This window comes from Lepidochelys kempii, chromosome 5, assembly GCF_965140265.1.
Source record: "Lepidochelys kempii isolate rLepKem1 chromosome 5, rLepKem1.hap2, whole genome shotgun sequence".
NCBI lineage: Eukaryota > Metazoa > Chordata > Testudines > Cheloniidae > Lepidochelys > Lepidochelys kempii.
The window spans coordinates 37,706,724-37,727,257 of NC_133260.1; the positions used below are offsets into that span (position 1 = coordinate 37,706,724).

Consider the following 20,534-nt stretch of genomic DNA (forward strand, 5'->3'; position numbering starts at 1 on the left):
TTCTGCCTGAAGTACATGGACATAGGGAAAGGAGCAGCTAACAAAAGAACACTTTTGTGGTATGATAAGCAGAGCGTGAGGCACCCCTCTGACTGGTATTCAGCTTTCAGCTTTGCCTGTTTGGCTCATGGGAAAAGGAGCAGAAAGGTGGATTGAGAGCAACACAAGCCGTGCTCCCACACTACCCAAGGGATCAAGGGAGGTGGCAGAGATGGTTTTTGGGTGGACAAGACTGCTTACATGCCTCCCAAAAAAGTAATGGTATGCTGCTTTTCTATACCACTGCAGTCTTATTTACACCAATGTAAATATGGAATAACTCCCCTGAAATCATTGGAGTGGTTCCTCATTTTATCAGAATCTGGCCTCCAAACAGAGCAGCCTATTTGGAATGGCTTCCTCCTTCTAACTTCCTGCAAAGCAGACAGTAGTAACTGTGCAAAGATTAATTATTTTAATGGGCTCAGGAGTGCCCAGGGTTGCACTGCAAACCTTGCAGCTAAGTTCCAGCACATAGTACTGAAACTGTAGAGGATCTTCTTTTCCACCCTCTCCCCAACTGAGCTGAACAGTCATCCACTGCTTGAGACTGCCAGAGAACACTGAAAGCTTCCAGCAAGCGAGGAAATATACTGTGATTTTTGGGGTTCAGCTCAGACTAGTAAGGGGTTGTGTCACCGCCTGCCCTGCAACTCTGGGGCCTTCTGTACTCTGCTGTGGTGGCTCACAGCCCTGATGCCAACAGCCAGCCTACAAATATGTAGGTCACATCCTGGCTTCCACTGCCCAGTTACTCTTAGTAGGGTGACTCCGACACCCTTCCAGTCCTGAATTCTCCCCAAACCATTTGCCCTGGAGTGTTCAGCCCTCTCCTGGAACATTTACAGAGTTTATTAAATGTGTTGCTCTTTTGAAAAGACAATACAGTGCAGCCTGTTATCTGGCTTCAGTGCATCCTTCCCTTGAATCAGTGCACTGGGTTGGTTCAGATACAAAGTACAACAAATAGATTTAATCAAAAAAGATATCTAGGGCCCTACCAAATTCAATGTCCATTTTGGTAAGTTTCACAGTAATAGGATTTTAAAAATCTTAAATTTCATGGTTTCAGATATTTAAATCTAAAATCTCACAGTGTTGTATCTGTGGGGGCGGGTCTCAACCTAAAATGGGGTTGTGGGGGAGGTTTGCACGGCTATCATGAGGGTTGTGGTATTGCCACCCTTACTTCTGTGCTGCTGCCTTCAGAGCTGGGCAGCCGGAGGGCAACTGCTTGCCCACCAGCAGCACAGAAGTAAGGGTGGCAATACCACAACCCTCACGATAGCCTTGCAAACCTCCCCCATCGTGAGGGTTGTGGTATTGCCACCCTTACTTCTGTGCTGCTGCCTTCAGAGCTGGGCAGCCGGAGGGCAACTGCTTGCCCACCAGCAGCACAGAAGTAAGGTGGCAAAGCCACACCATGCCACCCTCATTTCTACACTGTGGCTGGTGGCGATACTGCCTTTGGAGCTGGGTTCCAGACAGCAGCCACAGAACTTCCTGCAGCCAGGGGAGGTTCCCGGAGGGGGGTATGACCTGGCCCCAGGAGTGGGGAAGGGGTGGAATGGGGGCAGGGCAAGGTTACTGCAGGGGTGGGAAGAGGTGGGGCGGGGCGGGGCCGGGGCAGAGAGGGGTCGAGCACTCACCGGGCAGAGGGGAAGTTGGCACCTATGAGCTAAGTAATTGTTTGGAGATCAGAAATTAAATAAGCTCCTAAGGCATGATTTATTTATACAGTGCCTTTTATTATGGTCTTGATGCTTTCAAGAAAGAAGGGAAAATACTTAAATCAATGCATGAGAGCCACACATCTCTCGTTGATATTATGGAAGTTGTATCGCTAGATTCCAGTGCACTACACTGTACCCCTCAGCTTACATAACCTACACTATTAACAAACATAAGACTGGGTCACATATCTAACCTCACTCCTAGAGATTTAAATAATTTAGGCTTTAGTGCCATCTCTCTCGGTACTAGGCACCTTATATACATTTAAAATATTAAGAATATTCATCATAGCTCGTTCTTACAGTAATTACTGAACTACCATTAAAATATCATACACCTGCCATTATGTCCCAATATATTTCAGCACATCCACCCATCGCCTTTCCATATGCCTGGGGACAATCTTGGGCTTGGCAGTGTACCCAAAAGTTAACCAATCTAGGCCAAGCAGACCAGGGATAGAGTGAATTCTAAAGTCAAGGGGTCTTCACAGTGGACAGCCTGCCATCAGTTCCCTGTCATCTAACCTAGGAAGTGTCAGCCCAAACAACTCTGATGATCTCAACAGTGGCAGTACCACAGATAGGCTTTGTCTCCACTACAGAATTGTATCATGTTAGTACATGGTCTGTTTCTGGATGCCCAGGTAACAGGAGTATTCAAACAGGCTTTTCTTATCTGCATTTGGCTAGAAGAGTATGACGTTTTCTTTTGATAATAGACCCTGACCCAGTTCTTCACACAATGCCTTTGACACCTTGAGACAAGACTAATTATAACATGCTCTGACTCCTGTAGAGCACAGTGCTATTCATAAATATGTTAGAACAGATTGCAATGGTATGAGTATTACATGGAGGCCTTTTGTCACTACAAAATGTTCCTGTGTTAGAACCCAAGTGTGAGTAGTACAGTTAACTAAATATGATACAGACCATGACTTTGCAGTTTGTAGACGAGGACATATTGTGTCCAGCATTATGTCAGCTAGTCCTGGTTAAATTTTAGTTCCAATAGATGTAGCCAGTGTAACGGGGAGCAGAATGTATTGAAGACATTCTAAATTTCCTAATGTAATGCATTAGCAGAATCAACAACCATGGTTGCCATGGTTAAGTCTTGAAAGACAGGTTGAAGGAAATGCTGTTTCACTACAGTGTTGTTTAGTTGTTTAATTAAGATCTCTTCCTTGCTTATTTTCTCTCTTTTACTGCCTTAAAGTTGTCTTGGTTTAATAGACTTGCTGGGAGTCAGCTGTCTTAGATCAGTGGTTTTCAACCTTTTTTCATTTGTGGACCCCTAAAAAATTTCAAATAGAGGTGCAGACCCCTTTGGAAATTCAACCTGTGGTCCACGGACCCTCTACCATAGAAGTCTTAGACTGAAAACTGACTGAACAGAATTCACCTATAAATGTTGCATGTGCTCAGCACGGCATTTGATGCAGCATGAGAAAGGGTCTTCTATGGTAAAAACAGCACATCCAGGTTTTGACCTGTAGGTGGAGGTATTTGCATACTTTTGATCAGAAAAACAATGCTTTTTTTTTCTGGGATTTGAAACTTTTATTTTTGTAGTCACCTTCTGCAGAACCCTTAGACATAGTCTGCAGACTACCAATGGTCCGCACACCACAGGTTGAAAACCACTCTCTTAGATCAATGAGCCACAGCACTAATGCAGTCGTAGTGCTGATGCTAAGTAACTTGCTACAAACCCTTTACTTCCTTGAACATAACGCACAGCATCCAATGCTGATTTTGCAAACAAGCTTTTTTTTACCATTATCATGACATCTTCAGCTGTGCTCAGTATCCTAAAATATACAGTTGCAGCCAGGGCCGGCTCCAGCTTTTTTGCAGCCCCAAGCGGCAAAGAAAAAAAAGAAGCAGGACCTGCCGCCGAATTGCCGCTGAAGAGGGAGAGAGGGAGTGAAGGATCCGTCGCCGAATTGCCGCCGAAGATGCGGACATGCTGCCCCAATCATGGACAGAGTGCCACCCCTTTCTGTTGGCCGGCCCAGGCACCTGCTTCCTTCGCTGGTGCCTGGAGCCGGCCCTGGTTGCAGCTACTTTTCGTGGTCAATAGAGCATAAGAGACAGCAGATGTTTACTTCCTGTCAAATAAGGCCCTGTGCTGGTTGCTTGTATAAATGGAAAAGTCTATGTTGAGAGTTTCTTACTTATGTTAAATATTTGAAAAATTGTGCAGTGAACCTTGAGCTCAGCCATGCCTGTTAGTTGCTAACAAAATCCCAGTCCCATTAAGGTTTCCTAATTCTGTTGTATTAATCAGCCTGGCAGTAAGTGGACATCTGTTAAACAGAATTTCAGATGCACACAGACCTCCCCCAAACTGCTTGGATTGCCTTGTAAAAGGATCTGCTAGCAAGGTTGAAAAGAGAACCAGCTTCAGCTGCCAGAATCCAGAGGAAATAAAACAGCAGATTCTGCAACCTGGAAAGCAGGCAAACATGCAGACAAGGGGCTAAAATGAATAGCACTGAGTTGGGAAGACAGAGTAAATATCAACACACTCAAGATTGGTAAAAGGAGCAGGAAAGCCGAAGTTGAGGTGACCATATTTGTATATAGATCCAGGAAATGAAAAGCTGTTCACCATGAATGGGAGGAAAACACTGATGGTGGCAAGGTGCTTTTATAAAAAGAAAAACCAAGAATAATATCAGTGAAGCACTGTCTGAAATCTGCCTATTCCTATTTGTTAATTATTTTTAACTGACTATAAAGGCAGTCTCAGGGCATGGAACAACTTGTTGTCCATTGTCAATATTTTAAGATTCTCATGCTCCTTTAAACTATTTATCACCTTTAGCTCCCCTTTTGCCTCAGGCAAAAGCCTAAGTAAAGAGATGGTCTTGGGCTGCAGCTTGAGCCCTGAGACCATCACACCTCACAGGGTCCTATAGCCCAGACTCCAGCCTGAGCCTGAACGTCTACACCACAGTTAAACAGCCCTTTAGTCTAAGCCCTGTGAGCCCAAGTCAGCTGGCACAGGGCAGCCCTGGGTGTCTCGCTGCAGTGTAGATGCCATTTGTGACCCAGAGGTTAACATCAGGCTTGGGATCTGATAATCCATTAGGCGAAGTGAACTACAAAGCCAAGGCCCACCACAGGAAACATCCTAACTCCAGCCTCAGGTACTCAAATCTAGGGACCATCTGTAAACATAGGCCGTTTGATCTTAGCTGTGTGGTAGTCCATGGAGAGGGGCAGATTCTCCAGTAGAATCATAGAATCATAGAATATCAGGGTTGGAAGGGACCCCAGAAGGTCATCTAGTCCAACCCCCTGCTCAAAGCAGGACCAATTCCCAGTTAAATCATCCCAGCCAGGGCTTTGTCAAGCCTGACCTTAAAAACCTCTAAGGAAGGAGATTCTACCACCTCCCTAGGTAACGCATTCCAGTGTTTCACCACCCTCTTAGTGAAAAAGTTTTTCCTAATATCCAATCTAAACCTCCCCCACTGCAACTTGAGACCATTACTCCTCGTTCTGTCATCTGCTACCATTGAGAACAGTCTAGAGCCATCCTCTTTGGAACCCCCTTTCAGGTAGTTGAAAGCAGCTATCAAATCCCCCCTCATTCTTCTCTTCTGCAGGCTAAACAATCCCAGCTCCCTCAGCCTCTCCTCATAACTCATGTGTTCCAGTCCCCTAATCATTTTTGTTGCCCTTCGCTGGACTCTCTCCAATTTATCCACATCCTTCTTGAAGTGTGGGGCCCAAAACTGGACACAGTACTCCAGATGAGGCCTCACCAATGTCGAATAGAGGGGAACGATCACGTCCCTCGATCTGCTCGCTATGCCCCTACTTATACATCCCAAAATGCCATTGGCCTTCTTGGCAACAAGGGCACACTGCTGACTCATATCCAGCTTCTCGTCCACTGTCACCCCTAGGTCCTTTTCTGCAGAACTGCTGCCTAGCCATTCGGTCCCTAGTCTGTAGCTGTGCATTGGGTTCTTCCGTCCTAAGTGCAGGACCCTGCACTTATCCTTATTGAACCTCATCAGATTCCTTTTGGCCCAATCTTCCAATTGGTCTAGGTCCTTCTGTATCCTATCCCTCCCCTCCAGCGTATCTACCACTCCTCCCAGTTTAGTATCATCCGCAAATTTGCTGAGAGTGCAATCCACACCATCCTCCAGATCATTTATGAAGATATTGAATAAAACCGGCCCCAGGACCGACCCCTGGGGCACTCCACTTGATACCGGCTGCCAACTAGACATGGAGCCATTGATCACTACCCGTTGAGCCCGACAATTTAGCCAGCTTTCTACCCACCTTATGGTGCATTCATCCAGCCCATACTTCCTTAACTTGCTGACAAGAATACTATGGGAGACCGTGTCAAAAGCTTTGCTAAAATCAAGAAACAATACATCCACTGCTTTCCCTTCATCCACAGAACCAGTAATCTCATCATAAAAGGCGATTAGATTAGTCAGGCATGACCTTCCCTTGGTGAATCCATGCTGGCTGTTCCTGATCACTTTCTTCTCATGCAAGTGCTTCAGGATTGATTCTTTGAGGACCTGCTCCATGATTTTTCCAGGGACTGAGGTGAGGCTGACTGGCCTGTAGTTCCCAGGATCTTCCTTCTTCCCTTTTTTAAAGATTAGCACTACATTAGCCTTTTTCCAGTCATCCGGGACTTCCCCGGTTCGCCACGAGTTTTCAAAGATAATGGCCAGTGGCTCTGCAATCACAGCCGCCAATTCCTTCAGCACTCTCGGATGCAACTCGTCCGGCCCCATGGACTTGTGCACGTCCAGCTTTTCTAAATAGTCCCTAACCGCCTCTATCTCCACAGAGGGCTGAATCCAAACCAGAAGTAGCCAGAATCCAAACCAGATTGCTTGTTGTACAAAGACAAACACCATAATTGCATCCCGAAGTAAATGAATATGTTCTCTGTGGCTCACATACAGACCAACTGACCTTCAAAGCTAGCCCCACATAGAACACCTTGCATAATCCAGGCTTGAGGTACCAAAAGCATGGAGAACAGTAGCTGTGTCTGCAAAGAAGAAATGGTCACCATCATCTTACCAGATCCAGATGAGGGGGGGAAAAGGGACTTTTGTCTACTGAGGAAACCTGAAAAATCAAAGTTCCAACTGGGAATTCAAAAGCAACCCTAAATTATGAACTTCTTTAAGAAATGTGCAGATACCAGCCCCTTTAGATTCTTACAGCAGCATCACCTCTGTCTTTGACATAGTTGCGGGGGGGGAGAAATGGTTAACAAATCTAAGCATTGAAAATAATACATTGGCCATTGACATGATTAGTAAGAATGATTTGCTGAGCACTGACATTGTATTTAGTGTCATATAAAACCTGGTCTCTCCACTGACAATCTTACAGTCTAAGAAAGCAGATGATACAAATGTTCAACTAGAATAGTCATAAGTGTTTTATATGACTTAATTGTTGTGTATTATGGTAATGCTTAGAAGCCTCAACTAGGTCAGGGCCCCATTGTGCTACGCACTGTCCAAACAGATGAAATAGCCGTCCTTGTCCCAAAGCGCTCGGGACAAAATCCAGTCCTGGGTACATTTCTGATTTTATTTGCACCGTTATAAAACTGGGGTAAGTTCAGTGAAGGCAGTAGAATTAGTCTAGATTTACAGTACTGTACAGGAGGGAAGAATGTGTCCCGGCAATTCCAGACGAAACGTACAATCAGTCAGTGGAAAATATAGACTCATCTTACCCTTATAGACAGCCTGGATCCTCCATTGTTGTACAGTAAGTAGCAGTGATATTGCCTGCCGATCATATGCTGGGACATCGCTCCAGGCTAAAGATGACTGTCCATAGCAAGTCTGCACTGGCACTTAGCCCTATAAAAAAAAGAACAGGTAAGCTCTAAATTACTAATTGGCCTGAATAGTTGGTGCATTCAACAAGTTATTAGAGTTGCTGCTTTAAATGTAACCTTTTATATATATATAAAAAAAGACTAACTCCCTGATTAGAAAATACACTATATATGAAACAAATCTGTCTACTTACACTGCCCCAGAGCAGTGTAAAGGCAACAAAGAACATGAACATAAATATTTCAAAACATAACGATGAATGTTGTTTTAAATTTTCTTCCAGACCTCCAAATACTTTCCCTTCAGTAGCTGTTAACCTTGATACTAGTTAACAGTAAAATGACAGACATTTTGTTATTGGGTTCCTAACAGTAAAACACAGAGATAGGTGTATGTCATTAACCAAAGTGAATCAAAAAGACGAAGAACGCTTTTGAATGCCAATTAACTTTTATAATATTACCAGTGAATTTAGTTGTTTTGTGAACCACTTCATTCCAGTTCACAAATTGGAAAGGGGGAAATCAGTAAAAGAAAGGCTGGTGAATTGATGAAGGGCAGTCAGGTGACTAGTGTCGTAGCTGTGGGGGGAAGCTGGAGCAAAGAGGGGAAAAGTGGGAAGGGAGGAGAGAGGTCAGGCAGGTGAGAGAATGGGACAATCCAGCAGATGGTGTGAACCCAGTGAGGTGTCAGGCTGACCAGCAGGTTACTTCCAGCTACGCTGGGAACCAGCCAGCTGGAGAGGGCCTTGGAGGTAAAGATGACCAGCTCTCATGAGCACGTTTCTCTTGGCTGTATTAAAGAATTTCAGTGTAAGCACTCTGCCTCATGGATCATAGTGCTACTTTAGTCGTTGCACAATGGGATGAGAGGGTTATAGTACCCACCCACAATTTTTTGAAGGAAAACAACTTACATTTAGAAATATTTTTGCTTCAAAACTTGTTTTCCATCCCCAGATTACATAACAAATTGGTAAAAGCCTTTCTTGATTTGTTTTCTTTCTTCTTGGTTCCTTCCGATTTCAGTCATCTGTTCTGGCATCAGCAGTAGCGGCCCAACTGCAATGCCCGTTACCAGTGGAGCAATGCTCATGGGAACATAGTAATTAGAGCTGGAAGAAGACCAAGAGAGTTATTCTGAGTTATTCCCCTCACAAGAGCCAGATGTAGTTCCATGATATGGGGCATTATTAAAATTATACTGCTCTCAATTTTAGCATAGCACAAAATCAACTATGATTAAATCATCTTTGAATATGATTTATGGAAGAGATCAGATTTGATTATTTCAACTACTTTGGTGTAAATAAAATGACTTTTATGTAGTTACTCTGGATTGACACCCATGCAACAGTGGTCAAAATTTAGCTCATACTCTTGATGATATCACTATTTTGCATGTGCTGTCTCTCCTTCTTGTGTCCTGCCCACCTTTCTCTCTGCTTTTTCCCTTCCTCAGGAGGAGTTAATAGTTACCGAAGGATCTAAGAGTGTGTAATGACCAACATGTGTTTTCTTTATTTTACCAGGTTTTGAATTTTTTGAAACAAGTGCCAAGGACAACATAAATGTCAAGCAGACATTCGAGCGGCTTGTAGATATCATCTGCGACAAAATGTCAGAAAGTCTGGAGACGGATCCTGCCATCGCTGCTGGAAAACAGAACACAAGACTAAAGGACACCCCTCCTCCACAGCAACCCAACTGCGGCTGTTAATACAGTTATCAACAGAGGCAGCTCCAGTGTGTTCTATTGCCAACAGAGTATTTACAGATGGTCTATAAGCCTTTATTTATACTGTCTTTTTAATTTATTTGGGGACAATGTGTTTATTTTACGTCAATGGCTGGCACAATGTGTGCAAACAATTTGTAAGGTCTGCCCATTTCTAAGCATCTTTGCATGTGGCTAATTGTCTGTCTTTTCTTTTTATCCTACGTACATTACACTTGCTTCAGCTGGTTCTGTGACCTCAGAACACAGGTTGTCTACAACTGACTTTAACTTAATCAGTTTCAAATTATACCATTTACTCCTTGATGTAATGATCACGGTATTTAGGAATAAGCTTTCTGATGCCATTTAAATTTTCATTGACTGAAAAATCTATTTTAAAGTATTATCTGAATATACTGTCTATTCCCTGTCTTATCCAGATAATTTGTCTGAGGCACACTTCCCTGAAGGTAATGCTCTGGCAAATCCATGTCCATCACCAGAATTCAGTTACCTCTACCCCACACAACATGGCCACTTCGAAATTCAGAGTGACAGCAGCTGCCTAACCTAAAACACAGGCTCCTACCCCTCCATATAAGGAGAAATTCTGTTAGCTGCTGGCAGGATAGGGGCTGGCTGTGTTCCATTTCCATCCACAAGCCAATTCACTACAATACTGATATAGAAGAGAGTTGTGAAATGTCATTCTTCTTTAAGTTACCTGGTTTAGATAATATGCTACAGTTCTTGATATTACCCCAGCAGAGCCAAATCTGTTATGTACATTTATTCATAACCAAAAATAACCTACTCATATTGTTCCGGAGGTTGCATTATTTTGGCCTTTAGGAATTTCATGTTTCATTCTTGAAAATGGTGTCTATATATTAATTTTATAGTCTGAGAGAATCTCTTCTGTATTGATTGCAAAGGCCCATTTCTCTCCTCAGAAGTGCCACTCCTATTGAAGTCAGCAGGACTTGTTTGTGAGGACAGAAATGGATCTGTTCAGTTTGAAAAATAGTTTGATCTAGATATATCTTGCTGAGGGCTTGCTTGTGACAGTAAGAAATTGGCAACATTTTTGGAAAATTCACAGAGAAATAAAAAGTTCTCCAATGAGTTCCTCCACTAGACTGTGTCAATCACTTAGAAAATCCACGAAAGGCTGTGAAGAATGTCTGCAGGTTTTTTTTAAAGCATTTTTAAAAATTGTCATTTCTCACCATGTTAAAAAGCTCTTGCTCTACTAATTGGAAGCACTTTGCACTGTTGCCTTATCTGGAATACAGTGATATTCCTCAATGACATCATTGAGGCAACATTAACTTTTTATTGTTCTTACCAGATCAGCTTCAGTACCAGGATGACATTTCTCAAACTAGACATAACACAAAAAAGGGAAGAAAAATAGGAAAATGTGTTAGAGCAGCTGCTAATGCCATACCTGACTGTAAGGCAATACCTATGCAACACATTGCCTTTTTCGTAAGGTAATTTATATAATCTCATCAAACACACTAAGGCCATGTCTACACTAGAGAAAAAGGTGTAGTTAAGACACTGTAACTATTGTATGTTAAAATCCTAGTTTAGGCAAGATTAACACAGTTGGTTGAGGTAAACCCAAGTGTAAACTTCTGTTAAAACTATAAATTGACTTGACTACACTAGGATCTTACACATATCAGTTAACACTCCTAGCTAGCACCTACACTGTTTTTCTTAGTGAAAAATGAGCCATATCATTTGGCTCCATGGAAAAACCTGAGGAAAGGGAAAGGGGATTGGTCCTGCTTTGAGCAGGGGATTGGACTAGATGACCTCCTGAGTCCCTTCCAACCCTGATATTCTATGATTCTATGGCTATTCACTGCCCTACATTTATCCCTGTTGTGGGCAGATTAGTAGGAAGGGGAAGAGAAAGTGTAATCGAGCAGAGCCAGTTTGCCTAGCTCTTAGCATCCACATGGCATGCCAGTCACTACTCTTCCTGGCCCTCCCTCCCATTTCTAGGCCTCCAGCTTGATAGTTGTACTCCTCCCACTGTGGCTATGCACTCCAAGGTACTTTGAGGATAGAAGTATTTGGCCAAAGATTTGTATTGATTTTCCAATTAACAAAAAAATTTAAAACATTTTAAGGAAAACAGATGCTTTCCCAGAAAATGTTGGTGTTATTGAACCACCGCCACCACCTGGCCCCTCCCCCCCCACACACCCCCCTAATTTTTTATGGAAAACAGTCTTGAAGGAAAATTTTCAACCAGTCCCCTCAACTGAACCAGCCCTGGGAACTTCACTACGTAATGCCTGGTGCGATGTCATCAGCAGTGGTCACTCTGGCTGGCACCATGGTCCTCAGTAGACTATGCATGTTTGATGATGATGACCTGGTAGAAGGGTAGAGAATAGAAGCTGTAGAGCAAAAAATTAATGCATAGATTCCAAAGCCAGAAAGAACCACTGTGATCATTTAGTCTGACCTTCTCTATAATACAGGGCATAGAACTTCCCCAAAATAATTTCTAGAGCATAGCTATTAGAAAAAACATCCAAACTTGGATTTAAATACTGTCACTGATGGAGAATCCACCACAACCTTTGGTAAAATGTTCCTATGCTTAATTACGCTCACTGTTAAAAGTGTCTGCCTTATTTCCAGTTTGAATTTGTCTAGCTTCAACTTCCAGCCCTTGGATCATGTTATATCTTTAATGCTGTTAACTAACTTCCACTGTGTTTCCCTTTGTACAATGTTCTAGGGGAGCATGCCTCCCACTGCAGTGAGCCAGGTCCCTTGTAACTTCTGTGCAGAGTCCCAAGCATTGCTGCCAAACAGGCCTTGCTGCCATTCTCCAGCATGATATGTTCTGTAATGCCTCCTGGGGCAGTGTGGGCTGTAGCTCTTACAGCATCTTCAGACAACGTGCACCTTGGACTACCTCCCACCACCAGCCTCCTTCTGCCTTTTGTTGGTACATGGCAGGTGGGACAGGGGACATTGCCACATCTCACACTAATTCAGACATGCGCTCTGGAATGTGTAGTACACCACAAGTCCTAGCGCTCCCCCAATCTTTGCTCAGGGACACGGGCTGCAGCATGGCTGCAGCCATGCAGCAGCATGAGGAGGAAGAGGAGAAGGCAATTTGCTGTCTCACCCATTCAGTGCACCCAGGCCTTGGTTTTCCCTCATAGAATTTAAGGTCAGAAGGTACCATCACGATCGTCTCACTTAGATTTTAATTCCAGTCCTTTGATCCTCTGTTGACAATGTAGACACTCTGTAGTGCTGTGATCTGAAGGACAGCTGGCAGCACTAGCCTAACTTATTAAGAAGTGTGAGGCAGGTTGAGTGAAAGATGATATTTTTTGTCAATTTAAATTAAATACATTAAAATAAATGGAATGGGGGGATTTTGCGGGGGGATTCTCATCTCCTTCCTGTTGTAAAAAGAAACACTTGCCCTGCCTCGCCCCTGTTTAATACATTATAAGCAATGGGAAGGTAGCAGGGTGCAAGAGCAAACTTGTCCTTAGGAGGCCGACCGTGCTTTATAAGGAAAACATATGCATACAGGAAAACTTGTATGAGAGATGGAGCAAAAAAAACCCCTATCCCTGGATGGGAACTCCCAGTTGCTTTGTAGCTATATACAAACTTTACATTATATGCCCCTCACCAGATAGTGGTCAGAATTAGTATTGGGTGAACTTTAAAGTGTTCTTAGTTTCATTTCTGATCACATCCCAAAAGTCTGGATTCTTAGCCAGACTTTAGCTGAACAGTCCAGACAGCCTGAGACCTGCAAAGATCCTGATCCTTTCAGCAGATGGGTGTAGGTAGACCTTTGCTCTCACAAGTCCAACTCCAAGACTATCGCCTTGTGCTAGATATCTCATGAGGTTCAGGCCAGGAAGCATCATAAAAACCATTTGTGGCATATTAGCTCAGAACTTGGCCTTTCAGTTCTTGGCTGGAATCAGGCTATTACAGAGATTCACACAAGGAAAGTGATCTTTTCAAAACTTACCATCCTTTTTCCAATAGGGGGAAGCATCACAACTGTGTTTTTTAATTTTCCTTCAAATCAGGTTTAATTCCTATTTAATTCCTAAGGTGGGATTTTCGAAAGCACTCGGTGTCAGCTTAATTCTGCTTCTGTTGACTTTACTAGTAAAAATGCCATTGACTGCAATGGGAACAGAGTCAAACCAACACTGAGTGCTTTGGCAAATCCCATCACAAATGGCTTCACACACACATAATCATTGGATGTGCAAGGTGAAGAAGATAGGAGCAGGGATCAGTCAGATCCACGTGTGAGACCCATAAATTTGTGGGGTGCTCCCGGGACTTAAGGAGAGTGTTGCATAGATGCAGAGGTCCAGCCACACAAAACCAATATGAGGGTCAGGACTAATAATAATCACAAAAAGTATTTTAAAAACGTTTAACAGCAGCATTGTTAAACTGGCTACTTGGGGACAGATTTTGAAAAACTAGCTGCCTAGGCTCAGTCCGGTTCCTGGTGGCCACATCATAAAATCCAGCACCAATCATCACTAATTTGTACCTTTGTTGCTAGTCTCAGCAGAGAATTAGGGAACTGAATGGCCCATGGTAACTCACAGACCTTCTCACACCCAGAGGTCAGGGTTTAGGCCCATTTGTGAGGTCGGGCAGGGGAGAGAAAGCTTGCTCTGCCTCTGCCAGTTCTATCTGTTCTATGGATACAGAGAGCACATCAGCCTCCAGTGTTTTCAGTCCATCATCAGCACTGAATTTTAAAGAGAATCTTGCCATGTTCACTGTGGCACAGACTATGTAACTACTCAGTCTGCATGTGTAATGGCGGGGGGTGGAGCTTTGCAGTCTTATTTCTCATTGAGGGCTCTGGAGGGGATTTGTCTGGGTAAAATACTATAGTATTATTACTGACATTTATTACCTCGAGTTAATGGCTGTTACGAGGAGGAAAAAGAAACCCTTCTCCTCTATCACAGTTTAATGGGAGAATAGACCTTGAAGTGGACAAAGCCCCCATTGCCTGGGGTCTGAGCCCTGTGGGGCCACCTGAACTACTGCATGACACCACCCTTCCAAAGTGCCAACCAAGAATAACATTAGTGCTACAGTAATTGCATACATGGGTAATACACCATCTTTGTCATGGAGTCACAATGTCTGTCTCAGTGCATGGACAAGCTGTCACTCAGCGTTCCAAATGGAAACAAGTGGAACAAATGTAAGAGACTGGGCCCTGCAGTATTCAAATGCATGAACCGATGGGATTGATCACAATGGCTTGCAAGCCCGTTTGAGTTGAAACTGCAATTGCATGGTCTTAATTCTGACAAAAGTTCATTTTCAGATGTGATAAATGTGCCTGTCCTTACAGATCAATTAACTTGTAACTGTGTTTGTATTTCATTTTGTTTATTTAGACCGATTTCTTTGGTGTCTGAAATACTATGAGCTGGCCTGTCTTTCTCTCTCTCTCTCTCTTTCTCTCTCCACATATACATATATATATATATATATATATATATAAACCCAACTCATTCTCTTTCTGAACTGCAATGTGCGTGACTGTTAACTGGAACTGTTTGTTCCTTTGTGCTATACTTAATGTAATGCATAGAGAAACTACCTGAGCAACTAGATCTGTGTGGCCTTTCCAGAGCATCAGTCTGAAAGATTCGGTTTTCTTCCCAGGCTGCTCAGCTCTGTAGGTACAGCTATGCTGCTTGCACCTTTTGTTATTTTAGGAATGAAGTGCTATTTTATGGTGCAAACACTGCTGGAGCTTGCTCCTAACTTTCAGAATTGCTTGAGTTTTAATTGTCTTTTGCTAGGAAATGCATGGCATTCTAAATGTTATGTCCAGTGCTGCCATTGTTCCTTCAATAGCAGAGAAGCCAATGATGCTTTCTACTTAAAAAAACAATTACAGGCTTCATTTTTCAGGAGCATGGTTTGTTGTTATCACTTTTCAATGGCAACAGCTAAATGACTGCTCTGTTGCTTGAATGTTATAAAAGATTCCTCGACCCATTTCATGGACAGACTTGATATACAGCAAATGGACCAAATTCCTCTTGGGTGTAACTCGAGTGGAGTTCCACCATTAATCCTTTGGATCCACAGGGCCCAATCCTCATCTTGTATAAATCAGCATAGTTTCCCTTAAACCAATGGAACTATGCTGTGTGTTCACCAGCTGAGGAGCTGATCCATGAGTGGGTTTTTTTTAATACCAATTGGAACTTAGATTCTTCAAGGTTCACTACGTGTAAAGTCTCCATTGAAAAGGCAAAGCATCTGAATAGTCTGAGTATGTGATTGGTTTCGTCATTAAATGGGTCAAGTAAATTCATTTCACCCTGTCTGTTAAGCTTTTTTTAGTTATTTACTTTGTTTATTTTTCCTTAATGTTCATCCAAGCAAAGATTTTTACTGCACGTGTAGAATTTTCAGACACAAACAAATATATCCTGAACACTGGTTCAGTTTGCACAGGTATTTGTTCATTTTTAGTGCAGTGTTTTTTATTGTTATTATTGCAGTGGAACTTACCCAGAAATTCTCATTGTCACTAGAAACTGCTTGGGTTAAATCCACAGGCCATAGGATTACTGTTCATGGTGATGGCAGAAGCGGATGGCACATCACTTGTACACAGACACCTGTTTTGGGTGGGGAGGGGAGAGACCATGTCCAAATCTTCTGACAATTTCATGCTCTTGCATAACATGTGGAAACAAAAGTTAGGGATTGCTCACCACTTCCAGTAATGAATTTACTTGAGTAATCCTGACATGTACCTGCAAATTAGTGTTAAATGAAAACTGTTTGTGCTGTAATCCCGTTTAATATATTGTTGGTAATGTCAGCCGTGTTGTGGTTCAGTTGGACTGTCAGAATGTGTAAACTATTTACTAGTGTTTGTGGAACTGAAGTGTCTTAAATGTTGCATGAAAAACGTTATAAAAATAGATTTGTTTTCTATTTTTGAACACCTCTGAACTGAGGGAACATGGGCCAATAAGTGCAATATTTAATGACTTACTCAGTGTATATAAATTCGTATGAAAGGGAGAAGTGTCATGTATGTGTGATATGGTGTCGATGATGGCTGTGTGGCTTATTTAAAAGATGTCTAGTAGCTGTAAGAGTCTAGTAGTGAAATTTATACAGTAAATACTTTATCAGTGTAGTGTAAGAATAAACTATTCTTAATTCATTTAAACTATTTTTCATATATGAGACAACAGTAACAGACGTCCGTACCTTTACCACAAGTGCATGTCAATTTTACTTTTAGAACTGTGAGTGTCCTTTCCCAAAAAATGATTGTGGTATATCACTAGTAGAGGGGAGACCTTTTCTCAATCAAAAGATACCTTTAGCCATTCCTAAAGAAAAACCCCACATAATATTTTAGAAGCATGTTCTCTGGAAACAGAAAAGGAGACTGTCTTGGAACTCAGCTCTTAAGGAAAAGCCTTCGTTTTTTTTATCTGAAGAGTCAATTACATGCTCCGTCTGCCTGTACAGCATAATATCATGTGGCCACTTTTTAAAAAATATCTATATAATTGCATGGTTCATTCATGATTACACTAAGCCTAGAATATTAAATAGGAGTCTCCAACCGTGTTGAAATGTACTTAGCATCTTCTGTTTGGTGTCTTGAGTTCAGTTGGTTTTTTGAAGGAGCTTGTGTCTCACATCCAATGTGGTCCAAAGCAAAATGTTAACCCTAAATGAACCCATTCTGCTGCTTCTATTTTTAACTTTAAATCAGATACTGAAGTAAGATAGAAGGCACATTCTAGGCCAAATTCTGGTCTCTTAGACTGCTGTAAATTTTGAGTAACTCCCCTGGCACCCATCAGCAGTGTAAGTGAGAGCAGAATTTTGCACAGTATCTTGCCCAGAGATTAGAAGGAGACATCAAATCATTTTTTCCTTTTACTTTAGCCTTGCACAGTCGTACTCAGCCATTCACTCAAGGACCTCAAATGAGGCAGCACATTTAAACACCTGCTTAAGCCCATCCTTATTCAGTAAAACATTTAAGCACATGCTTCATTGTAGCCATTTGATGGCTGTTCTGCCAGTGGTTCCCCTACTGTGACTGCAAACCTCTGAGCAGAAGTTAATGCTGTTAATTAACTTCTGCTGCATCCCCATTGTACAATATGCTGGTTGTCTAGAGGAACGTGCCCTTTACTGAATAAGGATGAACTGCTGAATCAGGGCCAAGGTGAGTAACATTTTTTCATGGGTTACTAACATCACATTCAGTTTTCCCATTAGCATCATGGTAAAAGGTACATTAGTAGATTTTGTGCCTTGGTCTGATACATTGTCATGACAATTTTACAAGGCTGTTTTAGCATATGTCGTAGCTATTTTAGAAAAGCTAGCTCTCATCAAAAAGAGGCAATAGCCAAATAATGCAGGAAACAAATAGCTCTGCTTTCTTTCGCCTCTGCCATGTCATCGCATAGTGCTAGAGAATAAGCAAAGTAGTCAGATTACATTAAACAGTACAGGACAATCCTAGTAAAGGCCTAAGCATCTGTCCCAAACGCTTCCCTGTGTTTTATACCACCTTCTGTTGTGAAACCATCTGCCAAACTATGCAAAATTGCATGAAAATGAAAGCGTGTGATAGGGGAAATTTGGGAACTGCAGAATGAAAGAAAAAATATAAACATCCCTGTAGCCAAGGAACAGACACAGTAAGGCTAAGATACCACTGAAACACAAATATACAGACTGAGGATGCATTGCCTATATTTTACTACTGCTGTTAAGTGACCTGACTGCCCAAGGGTTTGCAAGGGTTTGTCACCATGACTGGTAATTTTATCTGGTATTTTTACTATCCCTATACATGTCTGAGTACATAAAAAACAAACCCAAATGCCTACTTTGAAAACATGTAGCTGTTCTAGCTCCCCATACTAACTTTACTTGCTGAATTGTTCTTAAAGAGATTTTGGAGTACTTGCTTAGAAGATATTTGTGAGGTGGTTAGGATCCAACTCTTCCTCCGCCTCTAACTGCCACTACAATATAGTGACTGTGGTTCCAAAAATGTGAGTTTAAAATGCTGCTGGGTGACAGATGTTGTGACTCTTCAACATATGTCCACAGGAGCTCTTGTTTGGATGTGAAGTACACATTTTATCCATGTGCAGAGTTTTAATTCTATGTGGAAATAAAGACTGTGTGTATTCCATTGGATATTCTGTTTGTATGTGACTTCTGTATAACAAGTGGATTTTGTTTTGTTTATTTTTGTTTGGGGTATTAATTTTGAGATTACAATAAATATTCAAGTTTCAGAGTAGCAGCCGTGTTAGTCTGTATTCACAAAAAGAACAGGAGGACTTGTGGCACCTTAGAGGCTAACCAATTTATTTGAGCATAAGCTTTCGTGAGCTACAGCTCACTTCATTGGATGCATACGAAAGCTTATGCTCAAATAAATTGGTTAGTCTCTAAGGTGCCACAAGTCCTCCTTTTCTTTTTAATAAATATTCAAGAGACTATATTCATGAAATTGTCTGTTGTGGTGAGGTGCCTCCCGCAGCCCGCCAGTGCTTGTTTAATTCCTTGCAGTTATTAAAGTGGTCTTCAGTTTTGACCAACTTGTTGTAGTAACGCAACACGTACAGTAGCTGAGTATCCTGCCAGTAACATTCTTCACTCTGATGTCTGAGCTTCACAAACTATGGGCCTAATAGTGCTCCTACTGAATTCAGTAGAATTTTTGCTACTGACAGGAGCAAGATTTGGCCACTTCTCTAATGTAGGGACAGAAAACCGGCACAATAAGGTACATGGGTGAGACCAAGTTGCTATCTTAGCATTAAGCCTTTGAGAAATACTCAAGCCAAAGAAGGATAAGGTTGTTTTTGCAAAGACACAGACAAAAGAAAATAGCTCTTTAAAGCAAACCACAAGGCCTGTATCTATTAAACTTTTCTGTGGAAAGGCAGTAGGCGTCATCTGTTTATTCTGTTTATTACTCATTTGCCTGGAATTTGCAGGGTAACTATCAGACACTCAGATACCATGGTGATGGGTGCAGAATAAGAAGTAAGCTTTAAAACAGTATTTTTTAAACTAGTAATTTCAATGATAGCTTAGAAACTTAAAATGGCAATAATGTTTCATCTCACATTTGCCTCTCTAATTTTGCAATTTAATTATTTTGGGGGGGTAGAAGGAGGAGCTGGTGGTTAACAGGTTGCCTGACACTAATATTTCTAAAGATGTGGATGCAACTGTCTCGCTCTCAGTACTTTTGACTTGTGCGCACCAGCATGGATTGGCACAGTATAATGCACCTTCGCATTTATGCACAGCTTGGGAAGCCCATGTGCATTATAGGTGGAATTCACCCCACAGCAGAGGGCCAGAACAAGGCCTACACATGACACAAAACAGAGCTTAAGTGACACATCAGCCTTGGTGCTGGACCTCTGCACAGGAGTAAATTTCACCCTCTTTGCTTTCTACTCCTGAAGGGAATAGAACTAGACACAGCCTAACTGCTTCTATTTCTTCAGAAACAAGAAACCTCCTTTGTTGTTGTTATTTAATGTAGTATGTGTGTCTTAATAAAAGGAACAGTTAAGTCTGTACAATCCATCTTCTTTTTTGTTAAGGTATTTTATATACGCCTGTCTTTCCACTCATTGTTTCTTCCCAAATCCATGAATAACCTTGCTCTAGGTTGAACCATTCTGTGGCCTACCCCTGGATCTTCCTTCCTCCCATATAAGTTCTGGTCTCAATATTACCTTCCAAACTCATTTCCTCCCATCAACTCCTCATATTCATGGCTTCTCTTGTGGCCGCTCAACAGTTCCCATTCCACTACCTGTCCAATGCCCCAAGATACTCCCGGTTTCAATCACACAACTCCCAGCGTGTTTTAATCAACTCTTATACTCTCATGTTCCTACTTTAATGGGACACATGAAGTCAGATGCTGGAACAATTTGTATAGTGAGGGTACCAAACTGTAAACCCTGTATCTGATGGAAACCACTTCATGCCAGAGGGTGTGGTAGCACCCCTGGTTCCAGCACCCCCACACTAAGTCCCAATCCACCCCTCCAATTTCTCTAGCCCACCCATCAACTATCCA

General features: G+C 42.2%; 1 protein-coding gene across 1 annotated transcript in view; it reads left to right on the forward strand.

Annotated features, from left to right (window-relative positions):
- The window catches only part of RAB3C (RAB3C, member RAS oncogene family), a 200,611-nt gene extending 180,579 nt beyond the window's left edge, over nt 1–20,032 (forward strand). The window contains exon 5 of the mRNA XM_073343988.1: nt 9,165–20,032. Coding sequence (XP_073200089.1) covers nt 9,165–9,352 — 188 coding nt within the window. The 3' untranslated portion in view covers nt 9,353–20,032. The remainder of the gene's footprint in view (nt 1–9,164) is intronic.
- The last annotated feature ends 502 nt before the right edge of the window (nt 20,033–20,534 follow it).